Source organism: Gouania willdenowi, chromosome 22 (genome assembly GCF_900634775.1).
Source record: "Gouania willdenowi chromosome 22, fGouWil2.1, whole genome shotgun sequence".
Classification (NCBI taxonomy): Eukaryota; Metazoa; Chordata; class Actinopteri; order Blenniiformes; family Gobiesocidae; genus Gouania; species Gouania willdenowi.
The window spans coordinates 8902882-8919944 of NC_041065.1; the positions used below are offsets into that span (position 1 = coordinate 8902882).

General features: G+C 38.3%; 1 protein-coding gene across 4 annotated transcripts in view; it reads left to right on the forward strand.

Moving 5' to 3' along the window:
* The window catches only part of smoc1 (SPARC related modular calcium binding 1), a 58614-nt gene extending 44788 nt beyond the window's left edge, over window positions 1-13826 (forward strand). For 2 of the 4 annotated variants that reach the window (XM_028438703.1, XM_028438706.1), the window contains exons 11-14: window positions 2589-2694; window positions 3661-3905; window positions 4422-4455; window positions 10763-13826. In XM_028438703.1, coding sequence (XP_028294504.1) covers window positions 2589-2694; window positions 3661-3905; window positions 4422-4455; window positions 10763-10802 — 425 coding nt within the window. In that variant the 3' untranslated portion in view covers window positions 10803-13826. Of the gene's footprint in view, window positions 1-2588; window positions 2695-3660; window positions 3906-4421; window positions 4476-10762 lie in introns of all 4 variants that reach the window. The other 2 variants (XM_028438704.1, XM_028438707.1) reach the window with 2 other exon arrangements.
* Window positions 13827-17063: the final 3237 nt, after the last annotated feature.

The window sequence follows — 17063 nt, forward strand, 5'->3', positions numbered from 1 at the left end:
ATTTATTTTATTTGTTCAGTTCAAGACTCATGGTAAAGAACGATATCAGTGGGTAGTGTGTGAACAGGTTTGATTTTACACAGTTTTAGTACAACCTCTGTCAAAATGAGGAAAACTGAAAGTCTGACTGTAATCAGGTCCTTCTGTTTACAATAGCTGGAATGGGATCAAAATAAAGGAAACTGGGATAACTTGGACAGTTTCCTGGATTTTATCCAGGTCTCTATTAACAATATAATAGTCTCATTGCTAAACTCAATAATATGGAACCCTACTTTACACCTTCAAAAGGTGGCTTCAAGACAAAACAGTCAATTTTTAAAGGAGTTTTAAAAATCTTAAATATGGTTTTAATATAGACCCATGTCAATGTTGACAAACATGAGACACGTGACTGACATGCGTGCACCACCATGTTGTTGTTGACACATGTGACGCTTGAAAAATTGGAAAAAATTCAATGAATGATCCGCTGTCATCTGAGGACACGGCCGCTTATTTAAGGAAACTCACTTTAAGTACAGGTGAACGATTGCGGGACCCATGCAGTATTTCCTGAAAATGAGTGGTCATCTGATGTGCGCTCCTGACCAGATGTTCAATGGCCAGCTATACATATCTGATAGAAAAACCCAGTGTATATACAAAAGAAAACCTAAAAGCATACAAGTCCCTAGATGCTTATACATAACTACTTGTTATGAACGGGCAGGTAGGCGGGCTGCTGTACTCCTGTTAACAAAAGGTTTCGTGTATTTCCGCGTATTCTGATCAGTTTCAATGTATGAGTTTCCATATATACATTAAGTCTCCTCCTCACTGTCCCACGTCTGCATATCAGTCCTTTTACAGATTTTCATGGTCACTTTTTACTGGATCCAGACTGAGATAGCGCTCCGTCTGCTCCCCTGCACCATCGCCTCAGCAGCGATTACGTTGACACGATCACTTCTGAACAAACGTAACATGGTTATTTGGCAACTTCATACTGTTTATTTCTGTCATAAACCGGCTGATTTTTACCTTATCCGGAATGTTTCAGCGCTCTCTCCCCACCAGCCGGTATGTTGTCAAATTTAAGTCCTGGATTGTTGGTACTCCTATTTGTGCAATCAACAACGCGACAGGATGGCATTGTGTTGTTTTTATACGAAAACAATAGTGTTTCAGTCGCGTGCCGATGCTAGTGCAATGCAGTTCTCTGGTTGTTTTGCACCGAGACTGCGCGCGCATGCACCTAGTTTAGTATGCATACGTCACATGAAATGAGTCTATCCCTTTTTTGATAGAAGTACAATCCCAATTTCAAGATGTATAATTTATAATACAAAGATTTGTAAGTAATTGTTGTAAATAACCTCTTATGAGCTGCCTGCAGTACCAGGAAGCAAACTTTGGCAATACAAAGAATCAGGTATTGCTACTTTTCTCATCTGACAACACATTTAAGCATTAAATCCTATGATTAGTAAATATTTTAGTATGTTTTGGCACTTGGCAATTGTCCCTTTTTTAATTTTGGCAAATGTGCAGTGAGCAAGTCCTATAATCGTATTTTACACATCAGAACAGTGTATAGCGATTCAATACACAGAAACACTCCCTCATATTATGTAAAAACTCAGATCATATTAAACCAGTAGCTTGGTTATTATTGTAGTTTATCACTAAGGCTAATGTTGCATCCTATTCATAATGAAATCAACTGTATGTGGACTTGACTCACAGGTTTTACATGCAGCTTATATGAGAAAAGTTCAATTTTACATCCTTTTGAACATATGAACACACCCTAAAAGTACCTTGAGGAGCTGCTGAATAAACACAAATGAATAAACAATAACAATTGTTTAACATAGTGCCAGCTTTGCGGTCTAAGTACCCCTGCATCATGCATGTAACCATGCTTACGCTTCATAACTACTCAATTTAACGCTTGGATAAGACACAGCAAGGCAGTGCTTCCTCAAAGATGTTGATTCCAACTGTATTTCCCTGGTGACGCAGTGCACAACCTCCCACATGTCGCCCTGAGCTAGCATAAACCTGTACCAAATAATAAAAATGACGTGGGTACGAGGGAGTGGTCAGTAGAAGAGGAGGAGGGGATGGGCTAAAGAGAATGGATAAAAATGTGCAGAATTATAAAAAAAAAAAAAATGGTCTAAATAAGCAGCTGTGTTTGAAGTTGTGCTTAAAGAGACTTAATTAAGAGCGGACATTTTTCACTGGTTTAGCATGCAATTAAAGCCATACATCTGGGCAGTTAAAAACCGCTACCCAAGGTGTTTAAAATAGTAAAAGTTAACAGGTCTGCATAGCACCACAAAGCTCCCTCATCACAGCACAATCCTGTCCCTAGCTCAGTTTTTCCCTAAAACATCTTGTAAATATTAATTATAGATTTTTTGGTCTTGATGTTGTCATCCATAATCACACAGGCCTACTCTTATTCTTTTCCCCACCATAATTCATACATTTTATTTCTGTTGTGTTGTGGTTTTGGGACACTTGAGCTGTCGTGCGCAGTAATGACCTACATTTGTTTTGGGGGGATAACATTTTATTATTGTTTTGATGTGTAACAGGCTGTCCAGAGGGAAGGAAAGTGGAATTCATTACAAGTTTGTTAGACGCCCTCACCACGGACATGGTGCAGGCCATAAACTCACCAGCTCCCTCTGGTGGTGGGAGGTAAGCAGCCTATTATGACTGAGGATGATGATGAATGTATCCAAGGGTTATTTTGCTTATTTATGTTGTGAAAATCTACAACACATATGTCAAACTCAAGGTCCGGGGGCCCTTTAGACCATCCAGAAAACATACAGAAAAAACATGAATCATTGTGTAACTGAAACTCAACACATATATTGCATAATTGCAGTCATTTTTAATGTTAAACTGTTGAAAAAACTAAAACTTCTTGTAAAATCCTTTAAAAAGTTTTTTTTTAAATTATTACCTAATACTTCCCTTAATGAAATAGAAATTGGTTACAAAATGTAGGAAATTTAAAGTGAAGATTCGGTTAGAATCTATTATTTAGATTTCTGACTTGTTTGAATATTGTCAGTTCCATTTCATCTATTGTGGCACGGGCAAATTCTACTGTCCTGATGTATAACAGACGCTGCTGGTCTGCAGTACGAGAGCTGCCATGTCCCATAGTGAGACATCTCTCTATATATTATGAAATAGAACTGAGGTTATTTACATAACCCCAGTTCTATGAGTAATATGAGTGCGATGTCTCACCAGACAACCTTTCTTGCTCGGACGAGTGAGAACAGGTGCTTATTTTGAATACAGAACTGTACATCCGGCCTCCCTCTTATAGAGGGTGGGAGTGTCCCAAACAGGGCTTAGCAGGTGGAAAAAATGATTTAAAAATGTTTTGACATTGCAAACTCAGATTATTTTTCATTAAAAGCACTTTAAGTACAAGGCATTTAACATTTTGAATTAGAAAAAGATAATACATTTTACTGAATATGTTTTACTTCATATTCATATTCTCATTAAAAATATATACTTTTTAAATAACCATTTAGATTATACCTGTGCTGGTGTCTGTTTTTTGAGTAATTTAACTTTAACTCTTTCTATCTAAAACACACTTTTCCGCTCATAATTTCTCTCTCTCTCTCTAACGTCCAGGTTTGCAGAGCCTGACCCCAGCCAGACTTTAGAGGAGAGGGTGGTGCACTGGTACTTTGCACAATTGGACATCAACGGTAGTAATGACATCACCAAGAAAGAACAAAAACCTTTCAAGAGGTACCTAAAGAAGAAAGCCAAACCCAAAAAGTGTGCACGCAAATTCAACGACTACTGTGACCTGAATAGGGACAAAACCATTTCACTGCAAGAGCTGAAAGGCTGTTTGGGCGTCAGCAAGGAGGGTAAGAGAAGAAAAACAATGTTTTTAAGCAACAATGGTAGAGTTAGAGGCTGCATTTATTCCTTTTAGAACAAAGAGGCGAGACAATAATAGATTCAGAAGATAAAGAAGCTAAAAAAAAGCGTATTAGAGCTTGTTAGAATTAATGATGGCAAAATCAGCAGTTTTATCTTGTTTTGAGATTTAAAAGTTAATGACTATAAAATGACTGGTGCATATCATGAACAGATGTATTGGCCACTAGCTGAAGGGCCATGTGTTTTTCAACACTGACTCCTTAATATTCAGGGAAGACTGGTGTTTCACTTTAATGTTTGACCTGGTCTTCAGAGGAAATCTGTGAATACTCATCTTGACTTTTGGCTCATGTTAAGAAAAAAATGATGTGCTTGAATTGTTAGCTATAGTTTTTGGTTAGTTTCTGCTCTCCAGGGTGTCTAAAAATGCGAGAAATGTTCAGATGTTTTCAGAATGTTCTTTTGACTGTGGTATATGAAAATGTGTCTTTTGTCTTCAGGCAGCTCAGTGACAAGTGGGAACCACGGGACAAGGCAAGGGACAAATTTGTTCAGTAAGACAAACTAATTTTACTAACATAGCATATAGGTTTAGGGGCTGTAGTTGGCTTTCAATGTGTAATCCACTGACAGTTATTTCACCAGTATTGTGTTATATGTATGTATTAGTGTAGACCTGTGGTTTTCAAACTTTTTCAGCCCCGCCTCCCAGTCAATTGCAATAAAATTTTAAAAACTTCTAGTTATTCTGCTTTAAAACTCATATAATATAAAATGTGTATTCACATATTTGAAAATAATAATACTGAAGTTATTTGAGTGCAGAATTTTTTTTCTATTTCTCATGTTCAATGTTCTGCAAGGCCGTTCCCATCACGTGAGCATACTGTGTTCATCAATAGAGCTTCTACTTGTTCGTGCTAAGGCAATAAAAACAATAGGTATATTTTCATCTACTGTATGTTTGCACCAAAAAAGCCAAAATTGTTTTGTTTTTTAATTGCTTAAGGCTGAAGTCTAATGTCACATTCATCATTATGAATATTCTGTGTTAAAAAATGTTTAACCTTTAAGAACTATTTAAGTTAAAATACTACTGTACTCTGGAAACTTGTTTGGAGAGGAAGAAGACACGTAAAAGTTGGTCCACATTTAAATTCTATCAGTCTTTTCATCAAAGTAGTACATCTCAATTTTAGATATTGTTAAATTCACTTTTAATTTGACTTTAGAAAACCACCATAACCTCAAAATCAATCCATTCTCATGCCCAGTCTTTTTTTATACCATCACCACATTTCATCCCTCTACTGTGGGTAAAAACCCTCAAATCAATCTTCAGTTGTGCGGTTTCAACCTGACCAATCAGCATATGGTAAAAGGATGTAACGTCTTAAAGCCTCAGCAATTTTCTTTAACAATGAGCTATTTATTTTGGGGTCTATTCTTCCGTCTGGACTTAAGCGCTTTGTTAGATGCGCTGGAGATATGAGGAAATAACCCGGCCGCAGAGCGTCCTGCTTTAATACAGAGGGATGTTTGCAGTGAAACAGAACTATTGTCTTCCATAATACGCAGTTTTAAATATAAATTGCTTAAAACGACCTGAGCTGAGCCTCATTAAAATATGTGTGGGAACAGTTTCTGGTCCATCCTCATCTGCATATGACAACTTGTGGCACTCTGTAGTGGATCAAACTGTGACTTTATGCTGAACATAGTATGAAAATAGTTGAATCACTGTGACCAACGTGGACAGAAGTCTGCATCTTTCAGAGTTTTAATTAATCGCGCAGCAGCAGCTGAGTGATCACAGCTGCTGCTGCGCAACGCACAAGTCCATGTGGCTTCAAATGTAACTAAGTCCATATTTCTAGTGCAATATAAAGTTTCACCTTATTGGGGCGCTGCACTTATTCCAGGGTTAGAAGCGCGTTAGAGGAAATGGACTTACGCACACCGGAGAATGCGCATAAAGCCAGATTTAAATGGGTACACCCACATTTCAGGACTGCTCCACCCACAGTGCGTAACTGGGATGAGGGTGCGCAGTGACTGACTTAAGTACAAGGGGAGAATAGCACACAGCCAAAAACAGCGTCGCTGTGTGGCTTTTTGGACTTACACACATTGGGAGAATAAATCCCTAATTAAAGGGTAAATAATCCCACGTTTTTTGCTGACCTGCCACTCAGGGGAAATAACAACATGCCTTCATTATGGGCAGTCTATACTATAAAATCTCCAAATAACAATCTATGCTATGCTAACTAGCTACTCAACACTCACTATACCTCTCTATTCACAACTCTCAATCTGATCTACTCACCACAGATTGTAGAGTCCACAGGTGCACATTCTTATAGGAGGTGCGGGGCTAACAGCCACCAAAAAACACCATTCTCAGCCAATAGCATTGTAGATTGTAATTGCCAGGTTTCAACCTATAGAGGACAGTCACTTTTACATTTTCACAACAAAATACGCCATTGTAATACTTTGACTAAAGGATCAATCAAGAACACTACTTCATAACTACAAACGTTTGTTTTCAGCAGGAACAAAAGCGGTTTTGGGGTTTAGTTACTCTTTGAATACAGTTTCATTGACTTTCCCTAATCAGACGTCATTACAGGCTTCCAGCGTAAACTTTTGTTATTGGCAAATTTGCTTTTAAAGAACGAAAGTGTGAAAATGTCTCTGATGCATTTTAACAGAACTTGTACAAGTTAAGGCAAAGTTTAAGAATACAACCTAGTGTTAATTCAGTCAACAGTTGTCTGCTGATTCTTTATACAATGCGCAATCAGTGACGTGTTGACTGGTCAAAGTCTAATCAAATACTGAATCTGGTGACGATATTAGCTTCAGATGACATTGCAAAGGGAGCATGCTCGCAGGTCACTTTGGCATCAGCATTGTAAACGACAACTTTAGTCAGTATGAATGCAAGTTGGTGTATCGTGTAAAGTTGAATAAGTGTGAGTAATATTCCACTCTAATCATAACTATACGATCATTAACTAGTAGATTAAAAAAAAGATTTTACTATCACTTTCTATTTAGTCCATGTCTTATAGCTATTTGCATTTGAAAAGGTGAAGTCCATCATATAGCGTCATATCACACCCAATTTTATGCGAGAATTAACATTTCCATCTCTCTGGCTACCTGTTTACAAAGACAAATTACGCATATATGCGTGATATGTTCCCAAAACATTTTCAGTTCTATAATGGCATTTTTGCCTGATTTTGTCCCAAAAATAACATTAATAATAATAATAATAATAATAATAATAATAATAATAATAATTTGAAAAATAATAACAATATCACCATTTCCATTGCAGTAAATGCATTCTATAATTTCCGTCAATTTTCTGCGATCACGGAAAATTGGAGGCCCTAGCTATGGTGTTGATATGCTGTTTAATCAAACTCTGGTTGAGGAGGCATGGCTGGTTCCATTTATATAATGCTTTTCCAAATAAAACAACATGATTATTGGTAGAGTGCATATAACCTACTAAGTCGTAGTTTCTGGTCATGGCTTTGGCTTTTCAGTGTTGTTTTTATTCACAGCGTGAGGTAGGGAGTATTAAAAGCACATTAAGACCTATTTATCTTCTCATCTGTCTGACACATCCCTTATCCATCATTCTGCCTCATTCTACTCTTCTGGGATCTCCCGAGTCGAGTGAATACTGGTCTCACTGGTGCTGCAGCTTGTGTCCACTGGGTTTCTTCATCACTGAGGTCATGTGTTTATCCTGGCTCCCTGCATGTGCCTGCAGACATGTTGCTCTGAAGGATGTAATGTCATGGCTCTCGGACCGTGGACATGCCTGCCAGGATAAACAGCTTCAGCATTGGCCGAGCGGAGGAGGAGGCTCGGTTGTTTTTGTTCTGGTCACTAAATTCATCCTCTTCATGCTCAGGAGCTGGGGGCTAACGCTCTGACAGCTTTATGTGGCTCCTTGTGCTGTCTCTCCAAGCCAGTGATGGTTCTGTAGAGCATTAGGTGTGAATGTAGAGAAAACACTGACAGGACAGAAAAGTAAAAAACATGGCAATGTTCTGCATTTACTTAATCATTACTGTTGCAATGTTGGACATTTGACTGGATGTGTTCCATGTGCATTTGGAATTGGGTATGACATCTGAATTAACTGGGAGACCAAGTGAAAAGCTCTACAAAGTAAATCAGAGACTAGAACAAACTTGTCTTGTTTCTTTGTCAGCGGAGGAGTATTGAGGCAGTTTTTTGCCAATTAAAGTTAATTCTGTGGGCGAGGCTTGAATTGACCAAAACAGACTCACATCGTCATACTTTTGGTGTTTCTGATCACATCTTCTCTTACACTTTACTTGAAGTTTTATACATAAGACTGACATTACACTGCCATTGTTATGACATGACACCTGTCATTAGCATGAATAAGGTGTCATTAAGGCTGTCATTAAGTGCCGTTCATTACCCTAACCCCTAACCCTTCATTACCCTAACCTAACCCCAAACCCATAACCTTAACCCTAACCCTAACTCTACCTAACCCTACAAGATTTCTCAACCTTACCCAAAAAATGCCAAAATAGGTCCAAAGGTGTCATAATGTTGTGAATGGCTCTTAATGACATCCTTCATGACACCTTATTCATAATAATGACAGCGTAATGTCAGCCTTATGCATAAAACTTCAAGTAAAGTGTTACCATCTCCTTTCTGCATCTTTTCTGATTTCCCGTGTTCCTCTCTAGTTTGTCCTGGAACTTTTTGTCATCACACAGGAATGAAAGAAAGCCATTATTAAGCAGGATGTAAAACCATTAGAAAAACCTGAATCCTGTCCTCACAGAGCCAAAAACAATCCCTCATCTCCACTTGTTTTATTTACACTGACATTAACCAGACTGACAAACTGGACCTTTGCGGGCTCTTTGCATCATGCACACTGCAGACTGTGTTTACGTCCTCTCCTCCTTCTTCTGTAGAAATAATTCCCAGAATGTCTTTATTGGCTGGTCCCAGCATAGATTAGTCCCAGCTTTTCACATTGAGCTGAGCCAAACTGTCCGTGGATAGGCAGTGTTCTCACTGACTGAGAAGGAGGGACAGGTAATTGCAGAGTCATTTCATTAGTGCTACCTACAACAGAGATGTTGATCTGAGCTGACAAGGAAAACAAACATGACTTCAACCAGGGGAATTAGTCCCACTGCACAGCTCAGGAAATAGAGCTTACCACATAGAGTGAAAGACGGACAGGGCTGTTGGAGCAATAGTGCATGTTTACTAGATCCTTTAAGGTTACTTTCTGTCATATTAAAAAAATGTGACTCTCTTGGAGTAACAGGCCCAGTTCTGGATTATGCATTCTAACTGTTACTGAAAGGAAAGGACATTACAAAAGATCAAGACTCAGTTTCATTCATACAGCTACATAATAACGCTGTTGAGCTCTGATCAAACCCTACAAGGTACTAAACCAAACAAGAACACAGGACAAAACAATCTGAGAAATAAGAAATGCCATCCTACTCTCCTGAGACATCTGTTTTTCCCAAATGCAATACCTGCTGCTGGGGATGATAACTAACACTTTTATGATGGAGATAAACACAGTAGATCAATAAATCAAAGATATTTCTTCCGGAAAACGGAAAGACTTACAAACAAATGCTGAAGGTTGAAATATCCGCTCACAAGTTTGTTTTAGGCTGCATAGGGTTAGGGTGGAGGAAAGGAGTTGTAGTTCATCTGAGTGAGAAAAGGATAGAGCAGTAGATCAAGAGGTGGATTGTTGTGGCATCTGTTGTAGTCTGCAATGTTTCTTTATGGTTAAGAGGGAACTGAGCCCAAATGTAAAGCTCTCTGTTTGCTGGCCGATCTTTGTTCCTCCCCTCCCCTATGGTCATGACCTAAAGAGCAAGATTGCAGGTACAAGCGGCTGAAATGAGCTTCCTCCTTGGTGGGCTCCCCCTTAGAGATAGGGTGAGAAGCTCGGTCATTCAGCTTGCAGTAGAGTGGCTGCTCCTCCACATTGAAAGGAGCGAGAGGAGTTGGCTCTGTCACCAGATTAGGAAGCCTTCCTCGTGAGCTGTTCAGGGTCAGGTACAATCCACCGATAGGCGACCTTGAGGAACACCCAGGACACACTAGAGATACTATGTCTCTTATCTGGCCTGGAGGAAGAGCTGAATGAAGTGGCTGGGGAGAAGGAAATCTGGGATTCCCTGCTTAGGATGCTGCCCCCACAACTGACCATGGATGTGTCAGAACATTTTCTTTTTTGTTAAAACAGACAGACTTAGACATTTGTTGTGTATAAACGTTTTTGCTAAAATTTTGGGGAGAAAATTTGATTTATTTTTTATTTTTACCCTGAATTGGTTTTCAGCTAATGAAGTTCAAATGCACAGATGATGAGATCATTTGGGGGGTGGTGTGGGGGAAATCCATATGGTACTTTGAAATAAACACTATCTCAGAAGATGTGAAAATGACCTTACTCGATTACTAGCAGTGATCTTGTAGCCACCACCAATGAAATTACTGTGTATCCCTCAGTGATCATCCACATGAGCATGAGGCCAGTTTACTGCTTTGCTACCAGAAATACTGGTGTGACATGATTGGAAAGATAGGGCTTGTTTTTTCCACATTGTGGAAAGTCTTACACACAATTAAAAGAAAACCAAAAAAATAGTTATTGTTTCTCCTATGTGCACTTTCAAATGTGAACATATATAATCAACGTGGTCAGTATAATGTGATATTTTACAACAATCAGTGGCGTTTTTGTTTGCTTATGCCATTCGCTCTGTCTTTGTAATCCCAGTAGGACGTCTGGTGTGAGAAGAAAAGGATCAAGGAGCTGAGACCAGAGCAGAGGGAAGGCATCGTACGCTTGCTGATGGGAAAGAAAAAGAGGGAACTGAGGTCACAGCAATTTTCAAACCGACAAGAAAATCCAGCTGCGCCAAAATATTTGCACTTTCTCCTCCCTATGTTTGACATTATATTATTTGTGTTTTTTTCTTTATGTGACTGAAATGTAGGCTGAGTAGGTATAATTTTGTGAAGAGATAACAAGTTCAGCACAAGAGGAAGAAGAGTGTATGTGGTTCCCTATTCCAGTTTATGTTTAGTCTGCGCTTCCATAATAATACATACTAGGATTGTATCACCTGTAACATTATTAACAGTGACAAGTGAAGTGAATTGCACTGATTGACTCATAATCTTGACAGAAATTGGAATAAATAAGCAGTATGCGAAAGAAGTTGATGTAAAAAATAGGTCTAAGGATCAGGAGTGACAGACTGAAGTGTTCCTGGTCTGTAGGGATCAGTATTTCTCAAATCATAGTGGAAAGCTAATCCCTGTTTCCAATCCAGGAGCAGAGCTAATGTATCTTAAAATGCAAAAGAAAGGTATCAGAACACACACTGCACACACAAAATGAGAGAAAACCTGCATTTGTACACTACGCATGAAACAACGACAGTATCTGATGACAGTAATGGATACTTAGGTTAAATGTATTTGCATTTTGTCCTTGGATCAATATATTTAGGGTTAGGATTAGAGTTGGTCATGTCCTGTATGCTACTGCTCAGTTTTCCCACTAGAAACACGTGAAAGGTCTCACATGCGAAGCTTTCCAGGAGAGAACAGCGTAATGTACAGAAGTATAATAATGGGATTAGCAAGCATTTCTCCTCAAAAACTACAATCATAAGGACACCCAAGGTTTATGAGGCAATCTTGCTGTTAAAATTATTATGTGGGATTTACACAATAACCAATAAAAGAAATCCTCGAATTGACACTCATGAATGGACGTACTTCATCATGATGACACATGTTGGACTGTAATTGCCAATGTATGAGAGATGCAGAGTAAAAACTGTCAATGTGCCTAAAAAGCAAATCACAACTGAAATAAGACAGCAAAATTATTTAGGATGTTAAGACTATACCCACTAATGTGGTTGAAATGCTTGTATTACTGTTGTTATTCTGCTTTGGTTTAAGTTGTAAAAAACAAGGCTTGTATTGTAAATATGTACATTGTATTTTGTGTGTTTCACTAAGTTTGCAAAGTCTCCCTGTGTCCATCCAGCTTGTGAAAGTAATTGATGTATCTGTTGTGTACATGTGTAGCGTTAGGCTACTACTGTAGCTCCATCCCATCATTGAGAAGCTTAAATCAAGCTGGTGTTGATGAATGTTTATCTGACCTGTGGTTGGGTTAATATACTGTCTCAGCTTCCATTGCACATGTATAACTGTCAAGAATGTATGGCGTTCGCTAGTGTTTGAATCCCACCAATCACAGGTTTTGTGTCTGGTTTGAAGTTGATGGTTTTGCTACGGGTGAGGGAGGAAACCTGTGCAGGTGTCCTCCTTTAATCCAGGTTTGAACACTGGGGCTTGTGTGTTGGGTGAAGTGCTTCCAGACATGCACGATCTTTAACAACCCCTAACTAGGCTAATAATCACTGCAAATCACACTAGGGGGTGGGGGGTCTTCACCAGATCACTGTCAACATGAAGGAGGAAAATCAGAAGAATGTTTTTAATTGGTGTTTCTTATTTACAGCAGCTGAGAGTTTTGGTATGTTTGAATTGAAATAAACTAAAGTACGCTTCTTGTTGATTGAGCTTGTATAAAAACAGACAAACATGTTAGTATTTTTTTTTTTAAAAAAAAAACAAGTGTGACTCACTTATATATGTAGCCCTGTATCACTAGTGATGAGCCTGATATTCATCAAATAAAATGATGGGGAAAATATCTGCAAACATTGAGCTGAGAGGTGAACACATCAGTTACGTATATCTTGTAGAACAGGGGTTCTTGACTGGTTTCACCCTGGAACCCACATTTTGTCACTCTTCTGTTTTTTAGAACTCTTCAGACCAAGTTTAGTTTTTCAAAATTAGCTGTTGAAAACACTTAATCTTTTTAAAAACATAAATCTATATATTTTCATGTGCAACATGCATTTCACAGCATGCCTGTCAAAAAAGGTTTCTTTTGAAATAAAAGACAAATCCAGCATGAGAGACATTAAGTATTCATTTATTTTTGACCAGCTGTCCGTGACCCACTTATGGGTCCCGATCCACCTGTATGGGGTCCCAAATGTAAAAACTGTCATTTTTTCATAGCCCACATATTTTGAACATTTAGCTATTTTTTTCGTTCGCTTGAGACAGAAATGAATGTAAAACAGCATGTTCCAAATCATTGTTAAAATTGTGTACACATGAAAAATAAATCTAAATGTAAATGTGTAATCTGGTGATCGACAGGTGCTGAACAACCCCGCTTTGTATAATTTCTAAACATTTAGCTTTACACTGCAACCTATTTAACATTTTATATTTAACTTTTACATTTAGATTTGTTTTTCATGTTCACACATTTTTAACAATGATATAAAACATGCTACTTTACATGAATTTCTGTCTCAAATGAAAGAAAAATGAGCTGAAAGTGAGCCAAATGTTTAAAATAAGTCAGCGATGAAATAGTAACAATACATTAAGCATCCTGTACACCTTAGTGTTGAGCCGACACAAGTGAAGCCATTGGTCAGATTCAGGTTTTATTCTTTATTTTCCTCTGGAAGCCTTAGGACAACATGAAAGTGTTGTTTTGGTGTACTTTCATTCTAGCATACAAACAATATGATAATCCACCCAGAGAGTGGTACATGTCCTAATACTTTAGTGGTGATCCAACGTTCATGCACATCTGTAGATACTAGGCTCACAGTGCAGAGGCTGAAGGACTTCAGTAGTGATACTATGTGGGATAATGGTTCACTGCAGGTTGTAATGTTGTCACACACAACATGAACTGTATAAATAAAGGTTTCAAAGAACATAAATGTGTCTTTAATGTTTCTTTCTTTTCTAATAAGATTAAAGATTTGTGTGAAATTTTTAATTCAGAAAATGGTGATGTTTGAATGAAATATTTGGGTATTGGATTTGGACTGCCAGTGTTGTTGGTGCATTATGGAAGCGTTTCGATCTAAAGGGGGTGTTTTGATATGATGGATGAAATAGGAGCTCGGAGGCAGCTGCAGTACATCTGTCTTGTACTAACACATGTGGCATTTGACTTCCAGTGTGAAGTTCAAAAGAGGTTTCTAATGACGCAGCTGCTTAGGGATGTGTTTTCTCTCCTTTGTTCAAGGTGGGGTGAAGGGTGGGCAGGCTGCTGCAGGGCCTTCATAGGTGAAGGCTGGGTTTGGGTTTTTGAAAAGGATATGTAGGCAGTACAGATGCTGAGTGAGGCTTCTTTTAGGAGCTCTAACTGTGTTTTTTTCTTCCTTTTAATACTTTATTGCATTAATTAACAAGAAAAATGTCAATTTCACAGACAACTGTCATCAAAAGTACACTGCATTTTTTTGTATTCAATATAACAGAAAACAACAAAAATAAATACATAAATTGGGGATAAATAAAACATGTAAGTGCCTTTTTGTCACACATCCTTTAATGAAATTATGTAATTGTGAAGTCTACTTAGTCTATTTTCAGAGTAAATTTTATTCATGTTTTGGAAGTTTTCTGTAATTGTTAATGTTATTTTTTCATCATCTAAAGTTTGCTCAACCAAACATTTCATTTTGGTGAGTTTTGTTGTTTCCATGGCCTTGTCACCTGCTTGATGGCTGCAACACACAAAATATTAAAAAGTGGAAGATCTGCCTTGTTTATTATTAATAGTAAATACATTCTTAAAAGGTGTTCTAATTTCAGATATCTGTCAGTGCCTTCTCAACCTCTTTCCAGAATTTGCTCAGAGTAGGACATGTAAGAAGCATATGTATATAATTAGCTTTTTCCTCTCCACACCCACTCCACTTAACCATTGTTCAGCATTATTAGACATTGTTCCATATTTATCGCGATACTTATTTTCATAAGGCAAAAAGCTTGAAAGTTACTAATGGTGCATGGAAAAGGTGATTTGTTATTTATACAACAATGTTCCATCAAAAGGAATAAAATAATGGTTTTCAAGACATCCTTTTTTTACCTTTGAAATCTGAAAGACCAGCAGATTAAATTACAGAATAAACTGTTTTTAAGTTGAAATGTATGCTTACATAATGCATATTACATATACTGTACTGCATTATACAAAATTCAAAAACCGAAGCTAAAGTGATATAATTTATGTGTGGTTTTTCATTCCAAAGCAATATAAAAGTACAAGACAAGATTGAATATGCATGATACTTCAAATGCTAATGATTGCACAACTTGTAATAAGAGTAAAATCCTTTTCAGAATCCAGTACAAATTTGTGCTTTTTGTTTTTAGTTCCATCCACAGCCTCACACCTGTGTATTTATGTGTTACTCTGACCCCCTCACCAGTCCAGCAGAGCCCTACGTTCTGCCCAACACCACCTGTTCAGGTGCCCAGGTCATGTTACAGACAGTGGGGTGATTTCGCTGTAGCAGGTCCCAAACTCTGGAACTCGTTGCCACTTGAGTTACGTGCCATCACAGACCTGCTCCTGTTCAAAGCAAAACTAAAGACTCACCTGTTTAGAAAAGCTTTGGACACATACAGTAGTTCTCTGGCACTGGTTGTATATGTGATAATGGTCTGTTAAAAGCTGTATTTTTGTTGTGTACAGCATTATGGTCAACTTTGGTTGTTGTAAGTACTTTAGAAATAAAACTTGACTGACTGATAAAAATGGAGAGAGAGAGACACACAAACTATTCTCTCTTAAACTCTTATTGCACCATAAGTAATCAATAACATGTGTTGACCACAAGGAAGCTACAAAAATGACAAGATCACATTACTACTTGTATGCCAATGAACACACATTCACTCCTTGTCCCAGAACATTCTGTGATACTTCATTGATGTTACAACTATTTCCTCTGAGTCCAAAAAAGGCTCATCCCTGACTGTGACTGGTGCTCTGCAATATGCCAAAATAACACCAATAACTCCTAAACTGATATTTAAATTAGGAAGCTGTTGGTTCTGATTAAACTATTACTAATAATAATTTTCCAGTATGTTTTTCCATTATCGTTGTTCATCTAACAAGCGTACGAGTACATTTGTCCAATTCAGGGAGTGTTTCTTTCCTTTGCCACATTTTGGAGTAAATAAGTAACGTTATGTTTTCTGTGTGCATTGAAACACTTAGAAACACATCAGTAACATCATTACAGGTCATTTAGAGAGGAGCCATTAGCTGATTTGACAGCTACTATTAGTGACAGCACGGTGAAGGTTGTAGTTGACGGTGCACACTGTTTGTTGCCTTTTGTGTCTGATCCTGCAGCAGCACCTGCTCAGCTCTCTGTGCAGGGTCACAGGGTTCCCAGTCAGGAGCCTGGGGTCAAAGGTCACGCTCCAGACAGGCGTGTCCACACGCTGATTAAGAACTCAGCTGTAGCAGCAGAGCTGGCAGATAGATGATGCACTTTTTTACACACACACTGGTACTGGATGCACTGGCATGTCTTGGGTTGTGGGATAAGCTCGTACTGGGTTTAACCTTAGACACGTTGATCCCAAATACCGGTTTTTGGGTACAACCACTCACTCCTTCCCTCTGTTCACAACCACCATCATTATACTTAGAGAGTAACAAAACACTAAACCAACTTCTTTCTGCTGAATACATATGTATTTGGGTTTTAAGTAGTGCTGTTTATGAATTCTAGTCCCACTCTTAACATTTTAGTGAAAGTATTTTAATTTGACCTATTTAGGTTGTAAAATGTCAGCGTTACTAGGCTCTAAGGGTTGAAGGTCGGCTATTATATCTGATATTCACAACAGTTTCTTTGGATTCCCCTGCATCATCAACTTTCATTGTTAGCCCCGCCCCTCCTATAAAAGCTGAGAGGATGGGGGAGGGTTTCTTCCAATCACAGCCCTCAGTGAGCATTGATTGACAGTTTTAATGAGGACGTCTAATGTTCTGTGTGAGGCAGCCCACTTCAGCTGTGATGTTTTTGTCCTTCTATAAAGAGCAGATTCGACACTATTCAGAGGGTTCATCAAGCTATGTGTGTATTTACAGACACATGGTGTGTGTATTCCCGTCTGTCTCTGCGTGTGCGTGGACGTGT